Source organism: Podarcis filfolensis, assembly GCF_964270895.1.
Source record: "Podarcis filfolensis genome assembly, chromosome: 17".
NCBI classification, from domain to species: domain Eukaryota; kingdom Metazoa; phylum Chordata; class Lepidosauria; order Squamata; family Lacertidae; genus Podarcis; species Podarcis filfolensis.
In genome coordinates this window covers 31340072-31356753 of record NC_139621.1, presented here as the reverse complement: position 1 = coordinate 31356753, position 16682 = coordinate 31340072, and the positions used below count along the sequence as shown (strand labels likewise).

Below are 16682 nucleotides of genomic sequence, written 5' to 3'. Positions count from 1 at the left end.
AAGTGTGTCCGCTGAATGTGCACCCTTAAACTCCCCACTTGATTGTCCTTACAGATAGAAAATATGCTGATGAGTAACCAAGGAACAATTAAACTGTGTGACTTTGGCAGTGCAACAACCATAGCACATTACCCTGACTACAACTGGTCTGCACAGAAAAGAGCAGCGGTTGAAGAGGAGGTGAGAAACCTGATACTCTGATTTATTTTCAACGTTTTGTAACTCTAGGCTTTTTGGTATCCCTTAAATCCATTAGATCAAATTCTGTCGCAGTGGAAATCACTTGGAAATGGTATTGGGGGGGCATTCTTTTCCTGGTCCTATACAAGACATTCTTAAACTACTGCTGTAATAAAATAGTAGCCTTCAACTGTGTATGGCTGCAAGCCTGTACACATTTAACCTGGGAATAAGCCCCACTGCATTAGATTGTGCTGTCGGCTAAGAAGCACCACATAAAGTGTCCTTTTCTCTCCGAACCACAATACAAATACTACATCTCTTGGGTACTTCGGTCTTCTCTGTTGGTTAAGGCTGAATATATTTCGTTCAGATAACATAAAAGTCTTGTCCAAAAGTTCTGCATTCGGTTTCCAAAATGAATTGTGAGCCAAGCTGCCTGTGTCGCCCTGATTTGTATAACATTACTTCTGAGAGCTGCTTTTCAGAAACCTGGAACGCTTTTGGCAAGGGCTGGTAGAACAGCAACAGGCACCTGAATTTAGGGAGCAGCAATCTTAGAAGAAAATCAGGGAGCCATGATCTAGGGTGCTGCAGTGCCCTCTCCTAGTCACCAGGGGCCACTATATTTTGCTGGAGCTTCATGATAGCTTTTAAGGCAGTGCTACATGAAGGAGTAAGGGATGCGGGTGGTGCTGTGGGTTAAACCACAGAGTCTAGGACTTGCCGATCAGAAGGTCAGCGGTTCGAATCCCCGCGACAGGGTGAGCTCCCGTTGTTCGGCCCCAGCTCCTGCCAACCTAGCAGTTCGATAGCACAAAGTGCAAGTAGATAAATAGGTATCACTCTGGCGGGAAGGTAAACGGCGTTTCCGTGCACTGCTCTCGTTCGCCAGAAAGCGGCTTAGTCATGCTGGCCGCATGACCCGAAAGCTGTACGCTGGCTCCCTCAGCCAATAAAGCGAGATGAGCGCCGCAACCCCAAAGTCGGTCATGACTGGACCTAATGGTCTGGGGTCCCTTTACCTTTACTTACATGAAGGAGTTTGCAGTGGTCTGTCGACTGGCCATGTGGGAACAGGAGGATTGCAAATTTACTGGTCACAGGGTCATCAGGTTGTAAAACGCGAGCGGTGGTGGTGAACTCTCAAAAGGGTGGTCCATTTACTACAGGCCTCTGAAATCATTCCCAGAATAGCATAATGCTGCTTACAGGTTTTTGAAATATTGAGTGGTATATAAATGCATTTAATAAATGAATAAATAACCAAGAAACAGATCAAAGAAGATCCCTCTTCTTTGAGAGTTCCCTGCCGCATCCCATGGCTTGTAAGAGGAGGATATTGCTATCTACATATATATCCAGTCTAACAGACTAGGTTGGCAGGAGCTGGTACAGAGCAATGGGAGCTCACCCTCTTGCAGGGATTTGAACCATCGACCTTCTGATTGGCAAGCCCAGTGGCTCAGTGGTTTAGACCACAGTACCACCCGCGTCCTAGCCAACCTAGCAGTTTGAAAGCATGCCAGTGCAAGTAGATAAATAGGTACCGCTGTGGTGGGAAGGTAAACGGCGTGTCAGTGCGCTCTGGTTTCCGTCACGGTGTTCTGTTATGCCAGAAGCAGTTTAGTCCTGCTGGCCACATGACCTGGAAAGCTGTCTGTGGACAAACGCTGGCTCCCTCGGCCTGAAAGTGAGATGAGCGCCACAACTCCATAGTCGCCTTTGACTGGACTTAACTGTCCAGGGGTCCCTTACCTTTACACCTGACAGACTACTAATACTGTACTATACTGTACTTAGAAACAAGAATTGACTTTCACATTCATTTCCTGAATGTTAATCTTGATTTGCATGCCACAAAGACGACAAAACATTTTGTTTCTTTTTATTAGTTGCTGCTGCAGGAGTTACAGAAACCCAAATTTGGCATACAGATTGTTTTGATGAAAATCAAAGCATTTTGTGCTTGGGGTGCTCTAGGTTCCTTTTAAATTTTATTTTGTGTCTGAATCTCTGATAAGTGTATAGAAGAAGAAAAATGCCTTTATTTTGTGTGTCTACAGATCACAAGGAACACAACACCAATGTATAGGACTCCTGAAATAATAGATCTATATTCAAACTTTCCAATTGATGAAAAACAAGATATTTGGGTAAGCATTTTCTTTGTACGTAGATTAGACCTTGCGTGATACCTTATTTCTAAATATTTTCTGGAATTTGTATTTGTTTAGGGAATTTCTGCCCCTCCATTTCATCCCAAGGTGGTTCATAGTAAACCAATAAAGCATACACAATAACACCACTGCAATACAGACGTTAAAACTTCAAAAATGTGGTAGCGACTTAATACATATAATAAGCAAACAAACAAACAAACAAAAAAAACAAAAAAAACAAAACACCTTTTGCTCCTGATACTCTTTCCTTTGGTTAAATATTATTTATCAGTTCTAAAGCACCTAACATTTCACTAAGCACTGTACAGATTTAAAAACAAGGCAGTCCTTGCCCACAGGTTTTCAGTCTAATAAAGCATACAACACACAAGGAAAAGGGATAGAGGAGGAAGAGGAAAACAGGCAAGCTTACATAGTTCTTAAAATGTGACCACCTTAAACAAACAGTTCAGGAAAAGGAGGAGCCAAAGGCATCTAGAATTTCTTAGGTGAGCCAATGGAGTGTGTGCTGTTACCTCTTTCTCTGTTGGCTAGTGTTGTAGTCGTGAAAACCTCTCACTCCTTTATTAGGAATGGGTGAGTTCACTGTTAACACTTTCACCAAATCAGACCCAATAGCGTAAAGCCCTTGAAATCAATTGACCTAGGTTAACCGTGTCCATTTAATTTCTTCGGTTGGTCTGCCCTGACATTGGAAGCAACCTGAAGTGTTTTAAGCTACCAAACACTGTGCATTGAATTAAAAATAGACAAGACTGTGCCAAATCATCTGGAAATTTACAAGGACAACGCAACACAAGGAACCGGAGGAGAAGAGACATATAAGCAAGCACACAGATTTTTCAAGAACATTGGGGATGTTAAAGCCAAACAGGGATAGGAGGCTTGCATTTTTATGTAAGTGGTTGGTGGGAGTGGGGGGAGCCAGTGCAGTTCTAAGGAAGTACAGCTAAAAGAAAAGAGGTATTTGGAAGTAATTTCTGGCTATAGTCTCCGTTTTTCTAATTGAAGCTGGGAAGGAAGAGGGAGAGGGAGGCGGGAGAGAGAATAATTCTCTTGTTGACGGATTTGATAGAATGTACTGATAGGAATGCCTTAAGCACAATGCAGTGAACAGCAGACAATGTTCCAGTCTTACTGGTGAATACATTGTGAATACATTGTAGGGACGCGGGTGGCGCTGTGGTCTAAACCATTTAACCTCTTGGGCTTGGCAGTCAGAAGGTCGGCGGTTTGAATCCCTTTGACGGGGTGATCTCCTGTTGCTCTGCCCCAGCTCCTGCCAACTAACAGTTCAAAAGCACGCCAGTGCAAGTACAGTGGTACCTTGAGTTAAGTACTTAATTCGTTCCGGAGGTCCGTTCTTAACCTGAAACTGTTCTTAACCTGAAGCACCACTTTAGCTAATGGGGCCTCCTGCTGCCGCCGCGCTGCCGGAGCACGATTTCGGTTCTTAACCTGAAGCACTATTTCTGGGTTAGCGGAGTCTGTAACCTGAAGCGTATGTAACCTGAGGTACCACTGTAGATGGTTACCGCTGTGGCAGGAAGGTAAACGGCGTTTCTGTGTGCTCTGGCTTCTGTCACGGTGTCCCGTTGCGCCAGAAGCGCTTTAGTCATGCTGGCCACAAGACCTGGAAAGCTGTCTGTGGACAAACGCCGGCTCCCTCGGCCTGAAAGCAAGATGAGCGCCGCAACCCCATAGTCACCTTTGACTGGACTTAACTGTCCAGGGGGTCCTTTACCTTTACCTTTTACATTGTGAATACATGGGAGCATGAGCAGTACAGATCTTGTCCTGAGGCACTCAGGATCAGTTTGTGGGGAAGGACAGTAGCTCAGTTTGTAGAGCATCTGTTGTGAATGCAATAAAGTCCCAGGTTCAGTACCTAGTGACTCCCAAGTAGGGCTGGGAAAAAGTGCTGTCTGAAAGCCTGATGAGTCGCTGCCACTCAGTGTAGACGATACTGAGTTAGATGGACCAATAGTTTGACTCCATATAGGGTGGTGAAAGCAGCAGGAGAATACATAGAACTGATGGGCAAGCAGAGTGTTCTGTATTGCTCTGCTGGGTGTCAAGCTTACCAAACTTTTGTACACTGGTACCTCAGGTTACAGATGCTTCAGGTTACAGACACTTCAGGTTACAGACTCCGCTAACCCAGAAATAGTGCTTCAGGTTAAGAACTTTGCTTCAGGATGAGAACAGAAATCGTGCTCTGGTGGTGCGGCAGCAGCGGGAGGCCCCATTAGCTAAAGTGGTGCTTCAGGTTAAGTATAGTTTCAGGTTAAGAATGGACCTCCGGAACGAATTAAGTACTTAACCCGAGGTACCACTTTACTTGATGAGAAATCGATTCAGTGCTTATATGCACATCTTTCTCAGTTTTGACATGATCGCCTGCATTTCCTGTCCTCATCATCTCTGAGAAAGCAGATTAAGAGTCCTGGGTTAGAGAGCAGGATGTGGGAACTGCTGAAGTGTTACGATTATTTATTAAATTTATTGGTCGCTTTTTTTGCTGCTGCAGCTCAAAGCGACTTTCAGTATTTTAAGCAAAAAACAAACACATACGCCCATTATAACCAGTATATATATTTTTAAATGAACTACATTAAAACATCTCAGCCACACAAATAGGCCATAGATGGTGAAAGGCCTGATTGAAAAAGGCATGTTTTTGCCTGGCGCCTAAAGAGAGAGCAGGAGCCACCATTGGAAAGGCCCGTTCTCGTGTTGCCACCCTCTGTTGTCTTGTGGTCAAGATACAAACTTGGGATGGCAGCCAAGGCTCATTGGTATCCTCTTTCATTGGCAGGGTTCAATCTGGGAAGTCAAGCCATGGTTTCATGTGGGATTTTAGCCAGGATTAAGGCAACAAACTGCGGTTAGCACTCATTATGGCTGCAGCAGATCATCCAATGCTGTAGTCTGCTCCGAAGTAATTGAATACCATAGGCTATTGGATGAAACGAAATAAGCTTGAACAACTTAACTATTTAGGAATTTGGGGAGTTTATTTATTTATTTATTTTTGTTAACTTCTGCATTCTTCCCCTGCAGGCATTGGGTTGCATCCTCTATCTGTTGTGCTTCAGGCAACATCCATTCGAAGATGGAGCTAAGCTTCGAATAGTCAATGGAAAATATTCAATTCCTCAGAATGACACAAGATACACAGTGTTTCATGATCTCATTCGTAAGTTTAAGACTGTAATGCTAAATTCACTTGGGAATGAATTGATAGTTTTGTATGGATTTAAGGTTCTTTTTGTTTGTTTCCTTTGCAAAAATGCACCTATATTTTTTTAAAAATAGTTTCTCTACATGTAACTAATGGGAAATGACAGTATACATGCAGGTTGAAGAGAAAATCCATGAATATAAGAAATTAGAAGTGGCAGTGAAGTTAACCGTTCCATCTTTTTATTATTTGAGTGTAGTGTTGACTTTATTCCAGTGCACAGGTAGGCGATTTATGGCCCACCCGATGATGTGTACTACAACTTCCATCAGCTCAAGCCAGCATGGCCAGTGATCAGAGATGATGGGAGTCTTAAACTTTTGGAAAGCACCAGTTTAGGGAAGCCTTGTTCTAGCATATGTGGAAGGGATTCACCACTCCTGGGTGACTAAAAGTATTATACAGCCCAGCATGTTCTGAACTTCTCCCTTTTCTTAGAGAATTCTCAGCTATTCACAGTTCGAAGCCCTTGATCACTGAAACAATTAAAGCCACATCTTGTGGTATAACTGAAGTTATGCAAATATTCGTTAGCCAGGTCTTTTACCCATGTTGAAAGTCTCTTTGGATGACTGGCAGGATAGAAATCTTAGGCCAGGGGAAACCAGAAATTTGTCTTTGAGATCTGCAGATTAAACCCCTGTTTCAATAATCTGTTGTGTCATTTTATTAGGATCGAGTCTGAAAGTGAATCCGGAAGAGAGGCTGTCTATCACGGAGCTTGTGAATCAATTGCAGGAGATTGCAGCTGCTAGAAATGTGAACCCAAAGTCGCCTATCACAGAGGTAATTGGAGCTATTGAGCAAAGCCTTATGGTTTGGGGTTCTCTGCACTGAAACTCCAAATTGCCCGTTGAAGATGCGCCAGTGTTGGAATAAGGCAAATAGATTGGCGTGTTTCGTACAATTCTTCCAAAAGCAATGTTGTCAAATAAATTCTGTTCTGTTTCCCATCCTCCTGACTCTGATCTCAGAAGTCAGGGAATAAGGGGAATGAGTAGCAGGTATAGAGAAACCCCAACCTGGTGCCCCTCAGCATTTTGGACTACAATTCCCATCATCCATGGCCATTGGCTATGGAGACTGAGGCTAATGGAGGCTGTTGGTGGGCATGAGTTTGGGGGAGGCTGGTGGAGAGCAAGATCTGCTTCATTTCTAGTCATCTTGGCATTTGCACGTGAATAATCTTTTTTATTATTTCTGGACTGCTTGAAATATAAGTGCTGATCAAACTTTGCAACATTCCCTTCCCGCAATCTACCAAACACATTTGGTGCTTCACATACAATGTGACGTTTGCATCCGTCTTGTAAAGTAGATCAGTTCTATCTCTGTATTGCAGAAGAAGCAATATGAGGTTGGGCCGATAGGAAATTGAGAGGGTGATAGTTTGCCTAAAGCTACCTAGCGAGATTGCTTTTGGAGGGCAGAGTTGAAACAAGGACTTTGATGGTGTAGAGGCTAAGAGCTTGAGCTCCAGTCTTCAGCCCTTTTGGACCTGGACCCTCCTCTAACCTCTGTGCTGTGTTATGGGACCCTCTTTAATTAAAACACACACACACACACACACACACACACACACACACACACACATTTACAGTGGTACCTCTGGATGCACACGGGATCCGTTCCGGAGCCCCGTTTGCATCCTGAGTACAACGTAACACGCGTCTGCTCGTCTGTGTCTGTGCGGGTCGCGTTTTGCCGCTTCCATACATGCGCATGACGTCATTTTGAGCGTCTGCGCATGTGCGAGTGGTGAAACCCGGAAGTAACGCACTCCGTTACTTCCGGGTCGCCATGGAGCATAACTTGAAACGCTCAACCTGAAGCATATTTAACCTGAGGTCTGACTGTACTGTATATATTGACTTTTCTCTAGCTTTGATGAGCTATCTTGGCAAGTATAGCTTGTCATGCAGTGCTGCGGGAAGTGGTATGTGCTGACATTTCCTCTTCCAGAGTAAAGGAGCATTATCCTCCTTCGTACTTAATTGACCTTCGTATAAAGATTTCTGTTTTTTTCACCTCAATTAATTTTTCTGCCAACTTCATTAGATGAAAAACTCAAATGAATAAAATAGAGAATAGTGGTGGAACCCATTTTATGGCCAGGATACAATTCGTTTGTGGATCCCACCTGGCAAGTGGCTTTAAGATGCTCTGTATTGCTTGTACCCTTTGGTGGGGTGTGTGTTTGAAAGAGATCAAAGTACTAATTCTGAAAATGACTGCTTTTCTTTCCAGCTCCTTGAACAAAATGGAGGCTATGGAAATAACGCTCTGCCTAGGACATCTTCATCTGTAGTAACACAGAACTCAAAGCCAGCAGGGCAGCTCAACAACATGTACAATGCAGGTATATTCCCAAATATTCCTCCCTCCCCCCCTTTTTTTAATCAGAGCTTCAAAGTATGTGAGATGTCCCAGTACCATGTCTGGTTGTACTTCTTGGCAATTTCTTTTCCGACCATTTGTTTAATAATGGGACTAAGCCTTTCTAAAGAAATGCAAAAATATAGGAGAGAGTTTAAGTGTACCACCAGATTGTTTGACACTGAAGCTAATAGACTGAAATTGTGCTCAGTTACTTTTCTGTGCCCTTGGCTCTTAGGTCTGACGGTAGCCGAATGTGACCAGACTTACAGCGGATTCTTTGATATTCTTAGGGGCGGGACGGAGAGGTTTCTCACAAATATCAAGGACACATCTTCGAAAGTTATTCAGTCTGTGGCCAAGTAAGTAGAACTGTAACTGTGCTGATAAAGGGACTGCAGATCCACAAACATAACTCACCTCTCCCTCAGTGCATTGGGTATTTCATGTACTGTGTCTTTCCCGCCCCCACATGTGGTTTTTAAAAAGAGATGGCCTTCTCCAAAACTTGTGAAAAAGCAGGAAGGGGTGGGTTATGATAGGATCAGCGGATGAATCTGTGCTTTGGGCACTATCGTGTTTCAAGATATTGTGGTTATGTGGTTTTGGAACTTTCAAAACATTTGGAAACCAAGGCGTGGCTTCCGGTTGGCTTCGGGAAGCTCCTGCAGCCAATCAGAAGCCACGTCGGACATTCGGGTTCCAAAGAACGTTCGCAAACCGGAACACTCACTTCCAGGTTTGTGGCGTTCGGGAGCCAAAACTTTCGACTCACAAAGTGTTTGGGATCCAAGGTACGACTGGAAGAGGCATTGTATGTGTGCAAAGTTGTGCACATCACTAGAAAAAGCTGCTTTAAAAAACAAATCCCTAACCTGGTTTATACTGCAAATGTTACATTATTGAGAATATTGTACTGACACAACCACACAAGTTCAGGACAGAGCTAGATGCAATAGTGAGCGTAAGGTCTGCTGCCCTGCTCAGCAGCAAGGTTTCTGGTTTGACTCCTAACCTTCTGTTCCATGCAGTGCAACTTGGCTCTGTGACAACCTGCAATTCCATGCCATCTGGTCTACAGACCACCTGCTAAAAGCAAGTGGCAACGTGGGATCCTAGCCAGGATAGGTTAAGAAATATGTAATATCCCAGTAGCTGAATGTTTAGAAGGAAGATTTGAAGCATAGCAGTTTCTGATTGGCTTGACTCCCCCACTTGTAAAAATAAACTTGTGAAAGGCACGGAAATCCCCATCTGCCGAGCCTGGCAAGCTCCAAATATTATTGGATGTTCCAAATTAGCTTGTTTATTTAGCTGTTTTTCTATTGCCATTCAGGCCAAAAAAGGGGTGCCTCACAATTAAAAACATAACTATTTAAAACCTAAAACAGTAATTGTAAAATGTAGCCCATAAATAAAGTGCAGTAATTAGAATCAGCAAGTTCATTCATTTTAAAAGCAGATTGGAATAGTGAAGTCTTTAAAGACTCAAGTTCACAGCCAGACACAAAGCTGGGTGGAATGTCCCAGTGACAGGGCTACCACTGAAAAGGCCCTGTCTCTTGTGACTGCCATACTTCAGTTTGTGGTGTAAAAAAAGGCAAAAGATGATGCTTAACATATGTATGGTTTGTTTGTTTTTTTAAGTAAAACATGAGCTTATTATAAATACAAAGAATAGTACAGCTCTAAACCCACAAGGATCAACATTAAACCTGGCATTTAACATGTAATTGCCAGCTCATTCAAAGACTACCTGGAATAAAAAAAGGTAGGAACCGGTCCCTACAAACTAAAAATATGGAACAGATTAGCTACTTTTTGGGGTGGGGGTGGGGAGAGAGGGAGCACACAAGCAGGGGGCTACCATAGGAAAATTCTTGCTACTGGAAGCTGCCATGGCCCATGTTCAGGGATGCTGGGAGTTGTGGTTCCAAATATCTGAAGAGCCTCAAGGTTAGTAGAAGGGATTCTCCAACACCTTTCTTCCCTGCAGTTTTAAATATAAGAATTGGTATAGTTAATCATGCACGGAAGTTTACCAGTACCCAGTGGAACTCTTGCAACATGGGTGCCCCATGGTGAAGGTTGCGTCTATAATCACAATGCAGTTTTGGGTGTCTGCAGTGTGCTTGTGTTCTGGGTTCGCCAGCCTTGATTTACCTTTCCTGTTCGGATGATCGGCAGCCACTGCAGCTGGAAGGCATCAGTGGGGTTTGGGGGCACAATTTCCCAGCTGAATGCAGAGGCATAGCATAGGGGGTTGGGGGGCACATTGCTCCAGGCACTGTTTTTGGAGGGGCGCATGAGCTGTTGCGGCCTTCTCATGCCATTCTCCAGCTGGAGCGTGGCTTGAGAAGGACCCAACAGGCATGCGTCCTGCCAACCCTGCGCCGCTTTTGCAAGTCCCAGAAAGCGGTGCTGGGCTCCCAGGGCAATGTCGGCCCAAATCGGCTGGCTGGGCTCCGCACTGCACAGCTGGGCAGGGGGTGCAGCACAGCCCTGCTTAGCTCCAGTGGGTGGGGGTTACTCCAGTGGCATGCCCCACCCTCGTGCTGCACCGCATGCGCCCACCCCACCCCCAGGCGCTACCAAAAAATGCTCTGCCACAGCTGAATGGTTATTTATAGCATGGGTTCCCCCAAAGTACTGTACCTACATGTACTTTTATGGCAACTTGGGAGAACTGGCAGAAAATGTTGATTTGGGGGGTAGGGCATTGCTCTTGCCCCTGGCACCCATCAGCCAAGCCTCTGTAGACAGAGACTATGGAGAGGGAAAGCCCTTGTCATAAGGCACTTAGCTAATAAGTACCGTGTTTTTCTGTGTATAAGACGCCCCCATGTATAAGATGCCCCCTATTCTTGGGGACTCCAAATTAAGAAAACACCCCTCAGCACTACCCATGTATAAGATGAGCCCATAGCTGTCAACCTTCTCTTTTTTTGTGGGAAATTCCCTTATTCCAGCGCCGTTTCCCACTGCTTCCCGCTGCTATCCCAGATTGTTAGATACCCCAGTAGACTGTCCCCAGGACAGGTGAGTCTGCTGATCCCTTATTTTCAAATCTGAAAGTTGACAGCTGTGGACGAGCCCCAATTTTAAACCTATTTTTTGGTTAAAAAAACCCTAGTCTTATACACGGAAAAATACGGTACATTAAACTTATAGAGAGGCTTGAGGCTTATTACTGTGGAGTGATTATGACCTCAAGGTTAAGGTAACCAATGGTAAGTCATCTTCCATTCACCTTTTTCATGATGCAGTTTTTGTTGGTTACCCAAGGGCAGAGGCCTCATAGGCCCAAGGGTAGATCAGCCGGCCCTCCTCCCATCTTCCTGCTCTCTCCCAAGTGTGGCGCTCGAATGCTAGCCGCCGTCTTCTGCCAGCGAGAAACCCCTTTGGGATGGACTGGAACTGTCTCTTTCAAGCAGGGCCTTTCCTGGGCAAGGTGAAAAAGCTGACACTTCAGTAAAGGTCTTTTGAGGGCCCAGGTGTGGATGGACTTGACCATGGGGAACTGGTTAGTGACAGTAGGGAGAATTGTATAGTACCTGAGTCGAAGAAACCCAAACCGAAAGCAAACCCCACTACAGAATTTGTGCTTGGTTAGTTCTTAATGAGCTAAGCCGTATTGCTAGTATCCTCCGTGCTGAAGTCATGCTATGCAATAAATCAAAGGCTCTTGTATGTACATGTTATGAACATAAATAGTAAAAAACTGCATTTTTCCACTGCAAAATGGTGAGCTATTGTGGTAATCTATAAAACCAAAGCAAAGGGTTTGGTCTGAATTTTATGTTCTCGCTGTTAAAGCTGATGCCATATTTAACTTATAGATACAGTATTTTTCGCTCTATAAGACGCACCAGACCATAAGGCGCACCTAGTTTTTGGAGGAGGAAAACAAGAAAAAAAAATATTCTGAATCTCAGAAGCCAGAACAGCAAGAGGGATTGCTGCGCAGTGAAAGCAGCAATCCCTCTTGCTGTTCTGGCTTCTGGGATAGCTGCGCAGCCTACATTTGCCACATAAGACGCACACACATTTCCCCTTACTTTTTAGGAGGGAAAAAGTGAGTCTTATAGAGCAAAAAATACGGTAGATACCTGCTTGCTCCCCAAAGAAATAATTTGCATGAGCAGTGTAAAGGTTTATTTATGCTTTTATATTGGCTTTCTTAACACACATCCCTTCACCACAAGGCACCTGGGCAGGTTACAACAACATAGCACATTGCAGCTCATATCTTTTTAGCCAAAATATATTTTATCTCTACTGAGGCCCAGATCCGAAGAACTATGCATGAGCTCCACACTTCGAAAGAGGTCTTTTAGCTGGTGTTTGCTTGTTGCTCTTTCTTTGTAACATGGCGCTGAAAGGAGTTTTGAATAGCAGACTTGCTTCCACCCTCACCCCCAGTATTGCTCTAAAGAGCAGACAGAATGCCTTCCAAGAAAAAACAGGAATAAATAGAAATCCCAATGCCTTTTGGGTTCGCTAACAATAATTTTTGGAATCCATTTTAAGTAATCTGGGACACCGTAGATGATGAAAGGTCTGAGGTTTGTAATTCTGAAACTGCACTTTCCATATTGTTAGTATGAGATAATTTCCAAATTGTGAGAATTGCCACTTGCATCGTAACCATATGTGTGTTTACTTGGAAGCAAACTGGTTTGAGACTGATGGTGTGCCAAGTAAACATGATATTGGGGGTAGGTAGGCGGGGAGATCCACTGTCTCTGTGCAACTGGCACATATCACTGAAGTGCAACATGACTAACCAGCCTCAGCGGGGTATTAGGAACATTCATGCAAATCGCTTTTGGGCTAAATGAAATGCCATTCCCTTGACTCCCGATGAGGTTTCTATGTTCTATGTCAATGTTGCACTTGCTTAACGCTCCTTTCAGTTATGATGTGAATTGGTTGGATGTATAGTATCACTTGAAGCTCAAACCTTATTTTCTTTATATATCTTGCCATTAAATGCTTTTCAAAGCAATGCAAACAAATGAAACTGCAATGGCTGGTGCTCTTTTTATTTTTATTTTTAGGTTCCTAGCATTAATGGTTTTCATTACCTATAGTAAGTAGTGTTTTCCTAATGTGACTTAAGGCATTCGTTAAGGAGGGAAAACAAGATTTGTTTTTCAGAGGGTTATGAGATGGTTGTTTTGGAGAGGGCTTTCTCTCGTTCTCTTTTTATTTTGCATCTTGATTTTGCGTGTGACGCTTATTTCCTTGCCCATTTTTCCTCCCTCCTTCAACTTTCATCAATCCATGCCCACGTTCTTAGCAGTCCAAGGTAAATATGCCTCAATTGTCTGTGTTCTCTGTGTTGCATGCTAACAGGATTGTTCTGGTCTTAACCTGCTAACATTAACTATGTCATACTGAGAAGTTTCTGAACTCTCAAGTTATACATAAGAGATGACACGCTAATCCTGTTCAATGCATTGGCCCCTACACATTGGTAGACCTACAACAATGTGAATAAAGGGATTGTCCTGTAGCTTTCGTATTTCATTCTACTTAAGTATCTTTTGATAGTCTTAATACATGTATAACTTCAGAGCTTCTGGTTTTGTTTGTTTTGTTTTGAAAAACAAATCTGCCAAATTTCTACATCTTTTTTGCTCTTGATGCTCTAGGAGGCTTAGTTTGGTCAGAATTGAGTATGCATTTCCGGAGTTAACTCTGAATGTATTACTTCTGGTAAATGAGTCACCATAGCCACTAGAGGGCCATGGAAATTTGTGTCCCGGGCTTTTTAGACTCGTCTACCCATCTGAAACCAAAGGGACACATTGGTTGCCAGATGTGAAATGTATTCGCATTCTTTTTAGCTGTCATACCCCACTACAGAACCAGTTTAGTAGAGGATGTTCTGGGGAAAGGGGAAAAGTCCCATTGCGCTAGCAGACGTCTTTCCGCAACCACAATAACTTAGCTGAATCCTGCCCTACATCTCTTAGTCCAGTTCAGTGCCAGATTTACATATAAGCTAAACAAGCTATAGCTTAGGACCCCACTCTCTTGGGGGCCCCCCAAAAAATTAAAGGAAAAATAACCTGGATGTACATTTCCAAAATATAAGATAAAAAGAAATAAAATAAAATAAAACCTACATACAGCAACAGTGTTTTGTGTTGTGTAGGCTCCTATGATGTAAGTAATGGGCCCCACATATAGCATATATTCAACACAAAAAAAACAGTGACAATTTGTTGTTGAGAAAGGAGAGCTAGACATATAAAGGACCCCATTACCTTCAGTAGCTTTGGGCCTTATCAAACCTAAATCCGGCCCTGGTCCAGATAGCAGCTAAGGAACGATTGGGAGACAAGTTTTAGCTGGTCTTAATATGCAAGGCAGGTTTCGGTGCATGTTGAAGAAATGGAAGCAAAATGTTGCAGGGCGGGACACACAGGGTAGTGGAACTAAAGAGAATAAAACTTCAATGAAGGATTTCATAATGGACTTGGACCACAAGTGTGAACGCTCAAAAGAAAGTCGGTGTCCTTTTCTAAAAGCACCTGTGTGATTGATTGACTGACAGTACAGTCAAACCTTTGTTGTCGAATGTAAGCCGTCCTGGAATCAGGAATTGGGAACGTTCGACTTCCGAAACATTCAGCAACTGAGGCACGGCTTGTTCGGGTTCCGAAAAACGTTAAAAAACCGGAGCATTTTCTTCCGGGTTTTCGGCATTCAGGAACTGAGGTTTGTCTGTACCTAGCAGGCAACACATAAACCTATTCTAGTTTAGGAATATTCTTTCTTGTTGAGTGGAGACACACAAATCTGATTAAAAAGTAGTGAAATAGAAGACTGGACTGACCAGCTGAACTAAACATTCAGCAAAATGGACTCCATCCAGGGACTGTACTGCACTGGACTGTAAATGAAGGGGTGGGAAATAATTGTATTTTTTTAAAGTGCTCTCTCTGTGTGCACACATGTGTGCAAACATAACTTTCTACATTGTGGAATGGACTAGACTACAACTGCCATCCCCAACGTGCAAATTTTCTACTTGCTGGGAGTTTTCATAACATAAACAGGGATATTTAAAAAATGAAACTTACCCCCAAGCCCCCACCCTGCCCAGCAATCTCCAATGGCCTTTGTTAAAAGAAGGAAACTTGTATCTTACTGGAATGTGTGTGGAAGTTTTTGTATATTAAGGTTATCTGTTTGGAGAGTGGGCATGGGTTGTGCTTGCTCTGTAGTATTTTGCCTCCACAATATTTCTTTAACAGTGCCAGTCCTCTATTTCAAATTATAAACACACTTATCTCTGCTAAGGAGTCTAAAGGATACCTGTGGTGGTGACCTAGGTTAACCTGCTTCTGTTCAGTTCTTCTTATTTCTGTTCACTTGTTTGCTTGCGACTGATACAACTTTATGCTGGTTTATCAATAGTATTTTGTGTATTTCCACTTAAAGTGCTAATCCATCTCTCTTAGTTCAGTTCTCTTTTAAGGGAGGCTCGTCCTGTGCACTCATGAATTAGGAACGTCTTTGTTTTTTGCTTAACCATAGAGCAGGGCAAGGGAACCTGCTGCCTTCCAGATGTTGTTGGACTCCAAATCCCAACAGCCTTAGCCAGACAGGCCAGTGGTGAGGAATGATGGGAGTTGTAGTCCAGTATTTTTAGGGCCACAGATTCTAAAGCTCTGCTGTAGAGACTTTCCTAAATCTTTTCCCCTCTGTGTAAAACCATAGACTTAACTAGTTACTAGTGGCCAAGTGAAGCATTATCAGGGTTAGGTGAGTCAGTGTTGTGGGAACCTAGAAAAGCCCCAGAAATCATATTTTGTCTGAACCCTCTCCAAAAGTGGTAGAAGAATGAGAGAAGTCATCAAAATTGTATTGCTTTGTATAGTCCTGATTTTATTTTTTTTAGTAAGGCATGTACACACTCCTACATCTAACCCCATCAGCTCATTGCCAGATCCTCAAGATGCTACACCGACTCAGCAGATCTGAGAGGTGGGAAGCAGCTTGTCAGTTTCATATTGGTGGTGAACCTTGGCCTCAGCATTGGGACATCTGTAGCTGTTGGCTCAGTGGCACCAATAATGTGCCCCTTGGCCTGTGGATTGCAGAAGGACCATACAAGGGGCATATCTGAGTCAAGGCTAGCAGAGAGCTGCAATATTGCCTATGAGCCTCCTGCACAACATAGTATATGAACTTTCCCTGTTAGCTCCGGAGGTGGGAACAATGATTCAGTCATTTGCCACTATTCATTGCAGTAAGGAGGGGAAGGTGAGCAGGGTGTATCCCGCTCCCACTTCATCAAGTCAAGGAAGCTTCTACAGCTGCTGTGGCTTGAAGTTAGTGCTGCAGTAGCCATGGGAATAATGGGATATTAACCTCACAAACCTTTCATGCAGATCAGTCTTGCCCATCTGAGTGCCCTCCAGGCATGGGGACTACAACTTCCATCATCTTTGACTATTGTAGTCCCATACATCTTGAGGGCATGAAGTTGGGGAAAGCTGATGTAGATCACTGGGAATAGTCTTATCTCTCTCCCCCTGCCCGCCCCCCATAAGAATTTTCGTAATTCTGTTGCCTTAAGTATTCAAAACATTCAGTTTCAGGATCTTTGATATGTCTCATATTCTGCCCAGGAGACAGAGAGTTTCATGAATGGGACGGTGCCATCTGCTTACTAACTTACG

General features: G+C 43.5%; 1 protein-coding gene across 3 annotated transcripts in view; it reads left to right on the top strand.

Moving 5' to 3' along the window:
• GAK (cyclin G associated kinase) overlaps positions 1-16682 on the top strand; it is a 75759-nt gene that overhangs the window by 23823 nt on the left and 35254 nt on the right. For all 3 annotated transcript variants that reach the window (XM_083592872.1, XM_083592871.1, XM_083592870.1), the window contains exons 6-11: positions 55-180; positions 2247-2336; positions 5427-5562; positions 6281-6393; positions 7855-7966; positions 8222-8345. In XM_083592872.1, the coding sequence (XP_083448998.1) occupies positions 55-180; positions 2247-2336; positions 5427-5562; positions 6281-6393; positions 7855-7966; positions 8222-8345 (701 nt within the window). The remainder of the gene's footprint in view (positions 1-54; positions 181-2246; positions 2337-5426; positions 5563-6280; positions 6394-7854; positions 7967-8221; positions 8346-16682) is intronic.